The sequence below is a fragment of the Vulpes lagopus genome, chromosome 6 (assembly GCF_018345385.1).
Source record: "Vulpes lagopus strain Blue_001 chromosome 6, ASM1834538v1, whole genome shotgun sequence".
NCBI lineage: Eukaryota > Metazoa > Chordata > Mammalia > Carnivora > Canidae > Vulpes > Vulpes lagopus.
The window spans coordinates 38,755,785-38,768,350 of record NC_054829.1 but is presented as its reverse complement, the minus strand read 5'-3'; the positions used below and the strand labels follow the sequence as shown (position 1 = coordinate 38,768,350).

The 12,566-nt window shown below is 37.7% G+C and overlaps 1 protein-coding gene across 1 annotated transcript in view; it reads right to left on the bottom strand.

The window, feature by feature from the left end:
* Window positions 1-12,566, bottom strand: part of CCDC175 (coiled-coil domain containing 175) — a 67,723-nt gene that overhangs the window by 10,731 nt on the left and 44,426 nt on the right. Inside the window, exon 15 of the mRNA XM_041757798.1 lies at window positions 2,355-2,507. Coding sequence (XP_041613732.1) covers window positions 2,355-2,507 — 153 coding nt within the window. The remainder of the gene's footprint in view (window positions 1-2,354; window positions 2,508-12,566) is intronic.

The window sequence follows — 12,566 nt, the reverse complement described above, 5'->3', positions numbered from 1 at the left end:
TCTCCTTCTGCCTATGTCTCTGCCTCTCTCTGTGTCTCTCTCATGAATAAATAAATAAAATCTTTAAAAAAAAAAGAAATTGCATCTAGTACCACAGGAGACATAGAACTGTTAATAGGTATGTTATAGGGTCTGCTCATGCAGCCTTGATCTTGTGTCAGTCTGTATGGCTTATTGGCTGGTTTTGAGGTAACCAGCATGAAAACTCCTATAAATAAGCCAAGTCCAAGTCATCTTTCCTACCCCTCTTTGAATGTGGATCACTGTAGATTTGCCTGGTTCAGCTGGTTTCCCATAACTCTCAAATGTGTACACATAATGAATTGTAATGTATCTATTCATTCACTCATTTCCTCAGCTAGATGATGAGCTTCCTAAGGACTGGGGGCAATGTCTTAGTCATCTGTGTATTCACTGCACCTTTCCCAAGCCTCAGGACTCAGTGGGTGCTTAACATGCCTGCTGAGAGAAGGGATGTAATCAGTAGAACAGAGTAGTGAGGGAATAAGATAATAGCACAGCGTCATTCAGGACCTAGTAGATGGACATAAATTAGAAAACAGAACTTTTAGAATTAGGTTTTCATATACCTATTTGCTTATCCATTACCAAAGTAGCAATAAAAATTCTAAGTATTTTAATACATAGTCTATATTATCTTGATAGAAAGACAAAACTGTGGAATATTTCCATGGATAGATTATTAAGACTGTTTCAAGGGCTAGAAGGATGAAGATGCATTACATGTGTGTCGGTTAGTGATGCTGGTACCTGAGCTCTGGAGCACATTTACCTTTTCAAAGTACATTAGCACTTCTTATGCCATTTTAATTCTACTGAAACACATGACATTGGTGGATAACCATTGCCATTTGACTTACAAAAAAGAGTACCTAGGCTGGTAAAAGGATTTTCCCCTTAGAGTCTTATTGCCGTGAGACTGTTTTTATTTTTCTAGCTATTAAAAATTATTTTAAAAATGTAGAGCCTTAGTTTCCTTATCTCTAAAAGGGACATTATATATTATCCACATTAAAGGTTACTGTAAGCATCAGATGGGACCGAATCCCTTTTCCACATGAGCCATTAGGCAAAACGCTAGGGACACAATGATAGAGAACCTTCCTCAAGGTCACTCATTGTGGTTTATTGAAAAAACAAAGATACAATCAAACAGACAAAACAGAAATTTTTTAAATGGGCAAAAAAACTTGAGCAGGTACTTCACAAAGAGGCCATCAACAAATGAATAGATGCTTCATTGATTATCAGGAAAATGCAAATTAAAACCATGATGGTTCAGGCTGTACTATATGTCAGCTAATTAAATTTAAATTTAAAAAAGGAAAAAAGTTGGCAAATTGAATTTAAATTAAAAAAGAAAAAAAGAAAAAAACACAACAGGACACCATTATACACTCTCCAGAATAGTTAAGTGGAAAAAAACAACAACAAAAACAAAGTTTGGTGAGAATGCGGAACCAGTGGTGTTCTCACATACCATGCTGGGGGTGGCAATTTCTGTAACTGCTTTGGCAGACGGCACTGTGCACTAGTGGATGGTCCACATCCTTATGGCTCTGCCATTCGACTTGAGGGGTAGACCCAAGAGAAATATGTACATGTGTTCCTCAAAAACACAGGTACTAGACTGTTCATGGCAATACTATTAGTAATAATCCCAGTTAGAAACTCTCTAAGCTCCCATCAATAGAGCATATAAATTGTAGTATAGTCATACACTTGAACCACTTGAATACTATACAGCACTAAGGCTGATCAAGCCATAACTGCATTCAATATAATAAAGATGTACCTTGCAAACAAAGTATTGAGCAAGAGCGCATATTGTATCATTCCATTCTTATAAGGTTCAGAAACATAAAAAACTTGTCTTTGGTGTCAGAAGCCAAGATACTGTTACTTTACCTTGTGGGGAAGTTAGTGACAAGAAATGACAAAGAAGGGCAGCTCCGGTGGCTCAGCGGTTTAGTGCCGCCTGTAGCCCAGGGCCTGATTCTGGAGTCCTGGGATCGAGTCCCACATCGGGCTTCCTGCATGGAGCCTGCTTCTCTCTCTGCCTGTGTCTCTGCCTCTCTCTCTGTGTGTCTCTCATGAATAAATAAATAAAAATTTAAAAAAAAAAAGAAAGGACAAAGAAGGTATCTAGACATGGTTAATACTTTGTTTCTTAATCTGGGTGCTGGTTACCCATGTGTGTTTATCATTTGTTTCGCCTATGATTTGTGCACTGTTTTATATATACTTTAGTCTTGCTATAATCTTTTCTAACTAGTATAGATCTAGGCAATCAATCAAAATCATCATGCAAAGTGAAATGCTCTTGAACTTACTTTTCTTAATCTTTCATTTTCCAGGAGCAAAGCATCTACTTTTAAGTCATGCACATAGATTTCATTTTCTAAGTTCTTTAGAGTTTCATAATGACTTTTAATCTTCTGGCTTTCTTGATCTCGTAAGTGTTTGAGTTCCTGCTTCACTTTTTCCTGCTCAAACATAAAATCCACAATTATCTCAGAGTTAAATAAGCAGGGCACCAGTGTATTAGGTTGCCTGAACCACATTCAGAGAGGGGTTATTTTGAATTTCTGAATCATCATCAGAGGCTATGTATACCTTCCCTTAGGAAAACTTGATATTTAAAACTCTAGAGTTGATTTGCTTCTGGGAAGGTGGTAGAGTAGGAGGCTCCTGAGCTCATCTCAACCCATGGACACACTGAGATAACAGCCATATCTGCATAACTATCTTTGAAAGTGACCCAAGGACTAGCAGAAACAGGCTTTCACAGAGAGGTGGCCACATTGAAAAGGGTAGGAATGGCAGAGACATGGTTAGGAACCTAAGTCCCAACAAAACTAACCCACAAACAGTAGATCACCACAAGAAGCCAGAAAATCAGACCTCAAGCCAAGCACCCCAGTCATGAGGGACCCACACTAACAAGAAAAGGCTCCATAACATTTAACTTTGAAAACCAGTGGGGCTTAACTTCATGAGTCTTTACAATCAGCAGGGCTTAATTCTGGTACTTTAAAAATCAGTAGGCTTAGCTCTAGGTGAGCTGAAGGATAAGAGGAAACTGAATCCTCACCCTTAAGGAGCCAGCGTAACAAATAACCCTGCTGAGACACAGCATAGAAGCAGCTGTTTGAAAGCACCCGGAGTATACAGGAAGATTTATTTACTAATCTCAGAATGTATGTTGGAGGGATCCTTAGGAGACCATCATAGAACAAAAGTGTCGTGGTTGCCATTTCTCTTCCTCCCTGCTTAGCCCCAACCTAGTTGGCCAGACACTTGCAGGAAACAGTATGAATGCTTTCCACCTATCTTGTTGACAATTAGTGCCCTGCCCCTGCATTCCCCTGCAGACAGGCACACTCCAACCTGCCATGCACCAAAGGCATCCCCCCAAAGTGACTTCTACCCTGGGGAGAGGAAGATATCCCACATGCCAGTGTGTCCCCAGTCCCAGCAGCTGAACCTTATGGGTGGCAGCCCAGTGAGAGTACCCAGCTGAGCACTGAGCCAGCAGCCCCCACATACTGACTAGCGGCAGACATCTGGTCTGAGTGCTGGCCCTGCCCACCAACAAAGCCTCTCAGGGGACAAGGAAAGGACAGTGCCCTAAGGCTCTGTGCAACTATAGTCCCAGCAGATGGACTGAGAGGAGGCATCTGATTTGAATGTTGATATCACCTAACTACAAGCCCTCAGCAGCCCCACAATGTCCCTTTAACAGCACAGGGACCAAACCCTGCCTGGTGCACATAAAGCAGGCAAAGAGGGCCACTGCAACTGACTTGACTATAGGTAAAGTGTGATTCAGCCACAACAGTGGGGTGCACACAACCCACAAAGGCGATGCCACTGAAGTGCCTGGATCTGGTAAACAGGGAGCATTGCACCACAGGCCACTACAGGACCTCTTCTCATAAGGCCAGTGCTTACTTTCAAGATCAGGGATGTAGCTGACTTTTCTAATACATAGAAAAAAAAAAGCCAGAGTTAGATGAAAATGAGGACACAGAGAAATAAAGGCCAAATGAAAAAAAAAAACAGGATAAAACCACAGCAGAAGAGCCAAATGAAACAAATATGCCTGATAAACAACTCAAAGTAAAGGTCATAAGGATACTCACCAGACTTGAGAAATGAGTGAAGGATCTCAGAACTTCAATAAAGAGATATGAAATATAAGACAGAACTAGAGATGAAGAACTCAATAACTGCAATGAAAAATGCACTAGAGGAAATCAATAGTAGATTAGAGGATGCAGAACAGATCAGTGATCTGGAAGACAAATGTAAAGGAAAGCAGCCACACTGAACAGCAAACAGAAAAAAATATAATAGAGAATGAGGATAGGTTAAGGACACTCAGTGATGTCATCAAGCATAACATACACATTGTAAGGATCCCAGAAGAGAGAGAGAAGGAGGCAGAAAATTTGAAGAAATAATAGCTGAAACCTTTTCCTAATCTGAGAAAGGAAAGAGACATCCAGACCCAGGAGGCAGAGAGAGCACCCAACAGAATTAATGCAAGGAGTTCTACACATTGTAATTAAAATGACAAAAAGGAGTGAGAGAGAATTTTAAAAGCAGTAAAAGAAAACTGTATATACTAGGCAAACCCCATAAGCCTATTAGCTGATTTTTCAGCAGAAACTTTACAACCCAGAAGAGTGGCATGACATATTCAAAGTGCTGAAAGAAAAAACAACCTGCAACCAAGAATACTCTAGTCAGCAAGACTATTATTCAGAATTGAAAGAGAGATAAAGAGTTTCTCAAAGTTAAAGGAAGTTCATCATTGCTAAACCAGCCTTCAAAGAAATGTTAAAGGGAATTCTTTAAGTGGAAAAAAAAAGCCATAATCAAGAATAAGAAAACTAAAGGGTGTCTGAGTGGCTCAGTGGTTGAGCATCTGCATTTGGCTCAAGTCATGATCACAGAGTCCTGGGACTGAGTCCCACATTGGGCTCACCATGAAGAGCCTGCTTCCCCCTCTGCCTGTGTCTCTGCCTCTCTGTGTCTCTCATGAATGAATAAATAAAATCTTTTTTTAAAAAGAGTAAGAAAACTATGAAAGGAAAAAAAATTCACAAGTAGATGCAAACATAGAGTAAAAGTAGATTAATCAGTTATAAAACTAGTATAGAGATAAAGCACAAAAGGAGTAAAACAATTATATCTATAAAAATCAGCCAAAGGATACGCAAAATTTTTAAAAATGTAAAGTATGACATCATATACATAAATATGGGGGGGGGTTAGTAAAAACTTAGTGCTTTTAGGGGTGCTGGAGTGGCTCAGTCCATTCAGCATCCAACTCTTTATTTTGGCTGATGTCATGATCTCAGAGCTGTGGGATCAAGCCCCATGTTGGGCTTCATGCTGGGCATGAAGTTTGCTCGAGAGATTTTCTCTCTCCCTTTCCACCCACCCTTCCCCCTCTTAAAAAAATAAATAAATAGTGCTGGGAAAACTGCACACCTATATGTGAAAGAATGAAACTGGACCACTTTATTACCCTATACACAGAAATAAACTCAAAATGGATTAAAGACTTAAATTTGAGACTGGAAACCATAAAGTTCCTAGATGAAAACATAGGCAGTAATTTCTTTGACACAAGCCATGAGCCATAAAAACATTTTTCTAGATATGTCTCTTCAAGCAAGGGAAACAAAAGCAACAATCAACTATTGGGATATCAAAATACAAAAGGTTTTGCACTGATGGAAACCATTAATGAAACCAAAGGCAACCTCCAAAATCGAGGAGATATTTGCAAATGATAAATCTGATAAGGGATTAATATCAAAAATATATATAAAGAACTTACACAACTCAACACCAAAAACCACCAAACAATCCAGTTAAAAAATGTACAGAGAACATGAAAAGACATTTTTTCCAAAGAAGACATACAGATGGGCCAACACACACACATGAAAAATTCCTCAACATCACTAATAATCAGGGAAGTGCAAATCAAAACCACAACAAGACATGGCACAATAGGAGAATCCTAAGCACACTTTGTCCCACAGATACATACAGAGAACACCCACATCAGGGCAAGTAACCCAGTAAACAACTTGAAAACTGGCAGAACAGACTCTCCACAGTTAAATGCAGACAGAAGGCCACATTGAAACGGATAGGAAAGGCAGAGTCCTGGTCAGGAGCCAAAATAATCTATAGGAGGGACACCACAGGCATAGAGAGGGGAAAGGATAAGACCCCTCACCAGACACCCCAGGCCAGACACCCCATTGGGAAGATGAATTCCCACAACATTTGGCTTTGAAAATCAGATGGGCCAACTTAGTGAGTTCTTATAGTCAGTGGGGCTTAACACCTGGAACTTTAAAAATCAGAGGGTTGGGCCCTGGGATCGCTGGAGAAAATAGAGTTCACACCCTTAAAGACAAGTCACCACAAACAGCTCCATTGAGATGTAGCAATTTAAAAAATGTCTGGGGTACACAGGAAGGAGATTTATTTACTATTCTCAGAGCAAGTCTGGTAGGGACGGGAATCTTTGGGAAGCTTCTCCAAGAACAAAGGAGCTGATGGGCACCATTTCCCTTCCCAGACCCTCAAACTAGATACAGAGATACCTTCAGAAGACAGTGAAGCCCGAACCCTCTATGCCTAGCTTGCTAATAGCACACCCTACCCTAATGATCTTCCTCAAACCTCCTTTCTCCAAACTGGTGAGACCTTGCTGGCACTTTATCCCCCACCCCTGCATTCTTCTGCAGATCTGCCCTTGGCAGTTCTCCAGGACACGGGTCCCCTCCTGCAGCAGACTAACATACAATTTCCTAACAATGTGCACCCATTCACATTCTCTTGTAGACCTACCCTTCCTGGGAGTCCATCCAAAGCAATGCCACAAGCTTGGCAATGTGCAAGCAGCCCTGACAGGGGCCAGCACCATTCCGTAACCATACACATTCATCTGATTTAGGTTCCAGCAGTGGGCTGGGGGCAGACATCTGGTCTGACTGTAGGCCCACTCAACAATGAAAGTTTCTCAGAGGACAACACAGGGAGAGTGCCTTGCAGTTCAGTGCTACCACAGCCCTGGCAAATGTCTAGTCTGACTCAGCTCAAGTCTAAGGTGACCCCAGACTTGCCCACTAACAGCACAAAGTCCTGCCCACAACAGGCAGAGAGAGCCATTGCAGGGAGCTTGATTGAAGGCAAACAAGGAACCACCACAGAAGTAGGGAACGCATAACACATATAGGAGACACTCCTGTGGCACCAATCTCTGGTGAACAGGGGCTACTGCACTATAGGGCACTATAGGACCTCTTCTTCATAAGGTCACTACTTTTAATAACAGGAAACATAGCAGATTTTCCTGACATATGGGAACAGACAGAGTTAGTCAAAACGAGGAGACAGATGAAAGAACAGGACAAAATCAGCAAGGGAGCTAAATGAAGTGGAAATAAGTAATAATACCACAAAAAAAAGGAAATAAGTAATAGGTCTGATATGTAATTTAAAATAATGGCCATAAAGATACTCACTGGACTTGAGAAAAGAGTGCAGGACCTCAGTGAAACCCTTAGCAAAGAGATAGAAAATGTAAAAGAGAATCAATCAGAGATGAAGGACTCAATAAATGAAATAAAAAATAATCAGTAAACCAGAGAAAGCAGAAGAAAATATCAGTGACCTGGAGGATGAAATAATGGAAACCAATCAAGCTGAGCAAGAGAGAGAAAAAAGAGTAGTAAAAGGAAACTCAATGACACCATAAGTGTGATAATTCTCACATTATAGGGATCCCAGGAGAAGATAGAGAAAAGGGGGAAGAAAATAAGAAAATGTATTTGAAGATATAATAGCAGAAAACATTACTAATCTGGGGAAGGAAATAGACATCCAGATCCAGGATGCCACAGAGAACCTCTAACAAAATAAACCATGGAGGTCCACACCAAGACATGCAGTAATTAAAATGGCAAAATTTAGTGATAGAGTATTTTTAAAGTTGCAAGAGAAAGGAACAGTTACATACAAAGAAACCCCATAGACCTATCAATTTTTAAAGCAGAAACATCACAGACAGAAGGGAGTGGCATGATATATTCAAAGTGCTAAAAGGAAAAAAAACCTGCATTCAAGAATACTCAGCAAGGCTACCATTCAGAATAGAAGGAAAGATAAAGTTTCCAGACAATTAAAAGTTAAAGGAGACTCTTGACTACTAAGCCAGCCTTATAAGAAATGTTAAGGGGTTTCTTTGGAAAGGAAAGACCATAAGCAGGACTAAGAAAGTAGGAAGAACAAAAGCAGTAAAATTAAGCATATCTACAAAAATCAGTCAAGAGATTCACAAAATAAAAGGATATAAAGTATGATACTATATGCCTAAAATGTTGGGGAGGAGGAGAGTAAAAATTTAGTGCTTTTAGCATAGATTCAAACTTAAGTGACTATCAACTTAGTATAAACTTCTATATGTATAAGAAGATATATAAATCTAATGAAAACCACAAATCAAAAACCTGTAATAGAAATGCAAAAAATAAAGATAAAGGAATCTGAATATGTCATTTAAAAAGCCAGCAAACTATGAGAGAAGCAAGAGAAAGGACAGAGAAGAACAACAAAAACAACCATACAACAAGTAACAAAATGGCACTAAGTAGATACTTATCAATAATTACTTCCAATGTAAATGGATTAAGCACTCTAATTAAAAGGCATATTGTGATTGAATGAGTAAAAAAAAACAAGACCCATCTACATGCTACCCATAAGAGACTCATTTCACTGCGAAAGATATATGTAGATCAAAAGTGAAGGGATGGGAAAGCATTTCTCATGCAAATGGAAGTGAAAAGAAAGCTGGGATAGTAATACTTATACCAGACAAAATACACTTTAAAACAAACCCTGTAACAAGAGGCAAAAAATCATAAAGGGAATCATAATCATAAAGGGAACAATCCAACATGAAGATACTTGTAAATACTTATGCACCTAGCATGGGAGCACCAAAATATACAGCTTGTTAATATGTTGTTGTTAATAACAACAACAAAAAAGAAAGTAAACAATAGTAATATAATAACAAGGGACTTTAATACTCCATTTGCATCAATAGATAGATCATCTAAACAGAAAATCCATAAGGAAATAGTGATTTTGAAGGACACATTGGACCAAATGGATTTAACAGACATACTCAGAATATTCCACCCTGAAACAGCAGAACACCCATCCTTTTCAAGCACACATGGAACATTCCCCAGAATAGATCACATATTAGGCTACAAAACAAATCTCAACAAACTCAAGAAGACTAAAATCATACCATTCATCTTTTCCAACCACAATGCTATGAAACTAGATATCATGGAAAAATCTGGAAATAATACATACATGGAATATAACTAATATGCTACTAAACAATGAATGGGTCAACCAAGAAATCAAAGAGGAAATACAAAAGTACATGGAGACAAATGAAAATGAAAACATAACAGTCCAAAATCTTTGGGATGCAATAAAAGCTGTTCTGAGAGGGAAGTTTAGAGCAATACAGACCTATGCCAAAAAGATAGAAAAATCTCAAATAAACAACCTAACTTTATACATAAAGGAGAAAAAGATGGACAAAGCCCAAAGCTAGTAGAATGAAGGAAATATTAGAGATTAGAGCAGAAATAAATGAAATAGAAGCTAAAAAGAAAACCAACAGAACAGATAAATGAAGTTAGGAGCTGGTCTTTATAAAGGTCAACAAAATTGATAAACCATTAGCCAGACTCACCATAAAACAGAGAGACAGAGAGAGAGAGAGAGAGAGAGAGAGAGAGAGAGAACTCAAAATCAGAAATGAAAGGAGAAATCACAACCAACATCACAGAAATACAAAAGATTATAAGAGAAATAATGAAAAATTATATGCTAACAAATTAGACAACATAGAAGAAATGGAACCATTCCTAGAAACACATAAGCTCCCAAAACTAAATCAGGAAGAAATAGAAAATTTGAACAGAGACTGATTACCAGCGGTGAAATTGAATCAGCAATCAAAAATCTCCCAACAAACAAAAGCCCAGGACCAGATGGCTTCACAGGTAAATTCTACCAAACATTTAAAGAATGTTTGCAAAAAAATAGAAGATGAAGGAAAGCTTCCCAATTCCGTCTTTGAAGCCAACATTACTCTGATACCACAATCATGTAAAGACATTACAAAAAAAAAAAAAAAAAAAAAAAAGGAAATTACAGGCCAGTATCTCTGACAAACACAGATGCAAATTCCTCCTCAACAAAATATTAGCAAACTGGAACCAACAGTATATTACAAAAATTATTCACCAGGATTACAGTGGAATTTATTTCTGGGATGGAAGTATGGTTGAATATTTGCAAATCAGTCAACAAAATATATCATGTCAACAAAGGAATGAAGAAAAACCATATGATCATTTCAATAGATGCAGAAAAGGCATTTGACAAAGTATGACATCTATTCATGATTAAAACCTTCAACAAAGATGCCTGGGTTGCTCAGTGGTTGAGTGTCTCCCTTCAGCTCAGGGTGTGATCCTGGAGACCTAGGATTGAGTCCCACATGAGGCTCCCTTCAGGAAGCCTGCTTCCTCCCCCTGCCTATGTCTCTGTCTCTCTCATGAATAAATAAAAACTTATTTAAAAAAAAAAACCTTCAACAAAGTAGATTTAGAGGGAGCATACCTCAACATAATAAAGGCCTTGTATGAAAACCCCACAGCATCATACTCAATGGTGAAAAACTAATAGCATTCTCCCTAATACCAGGAATAAGACAAGGATGTCCACTCTCACATTTTTTTCCAACATAGTAATGGAAGTCTGAGCCATAGCAATTAGATAAGAAAAAGAAATAAAAGGTATCCAAATTGGTCAGTAAAAATTTCATTGGTTACAGAAGACATGATACTCTAGAAAACCTTGAAGACTCCACCAGGAAACTACTAGAACTGATAAGTGGATTTGGTAAGTTATCAGGATACAAAATCAATATATAGAAACCTATTGCATTTCTAAATACCAATAATGATATAGCACAAAAAGAAATTAAGGAAACACTCCCATTTATAATTGCACCAAAAATATTAAAATACCTAGGAATAAACTTAACCAAGGAGGTGAAAAACTTGTACTCTGAATATAAGACACTGACAAAAGAAATAGAAGATGACACAAACAAATGGAAAGATAGTCTGTACTCATATGTGGGGAGAATACATATGTTAAAATGTTCATACTGCCCAAAGCGATCTACAGATTTAATGCAATCCCTATCAAAATACCAATAGTATTTTTTCACAGAATTAGAACAAATAATACAACAATTTGTATGGAACATCAAGAGACCTTGAATAGTCAAAGAAATCTTAAAAGAACAAAACTGGAGGTATCACAATCCCAGATTTCAAGATATACTATAAAGCTGTAGTAATGAAAATAATATAGTACTGGCACAAAAATAGACATATAAACAAATGGAAGAGAACAGAGAGCTCAGAAATAAACCCACAATTATATGATCAATTAATTTCAACAAGAAGGCAAGAATATGCAATATAGACAGTCTCTTCAACAAAAAGTAGTGGAAAAACTGGACATCTACATGCAAAAGAATGAAATTAAACCACTTTCTTACATCATACACAGAAATAAACTCAAAATGGATTTAAGACCTAAATGGGAAACCTGATATCATAAAAATTCTAGAAGAGATCACAGGCAATAATTTTTCTGATATCAGCCACAGCAACATTTTTCTAGATATGTCTAGAGGCAAGGGAAACAGAAGCAAAGACAAACCATTGGGATTATATCAAAATAAAAAGCTTCTACACAGCAAAGGAAATAATCAACAAAACTAAAAGGCAATATAATGAAGGGGAGAAGATATTTACAAATGATATGTCTGACATACACATATCAGTAACCAAAAATATAAAGAATTTATAGAACTCAACACCAAAAAAACAAGTAAGCCAATTTAAAAATGGGCAAAAGACATGAACAGACATTTCTCCAGAAAAGACATTCAGGTGGCCAACAGACATATGAAAAATACTCAACATCATCCATCATCAGGGAAATGCAAATTGAAACACAAATTAGATGTTAATTATACTTGAATAAAAAATAAATAAAACTCCAAATCTGACTCATGGAAATGTTTTCATTAACTCTGGGAAGCAAGTTAAGACAAGTTGTTAAGAAAACATCATAAAATAGAATATATTTTGATATATGAACAATTGTATGGCAAAAATGGGGGAGAGGGAAGAGGAGTTTACTGAGGCTTTTTCAGGGAGGATTTCTTGTGGAGAAGACAATATTTATGGATTTTTCAGAATTTTATTCTAATTCTGTATTCAATTCTTAGTCATTTGTACTGTTATAAATCACATAATCTTTAGTCATTGTATAATAATCACTAGTGGAATCATACTAGGAGAATAGAGTTGCATATATATTTACTAGCATTCTTC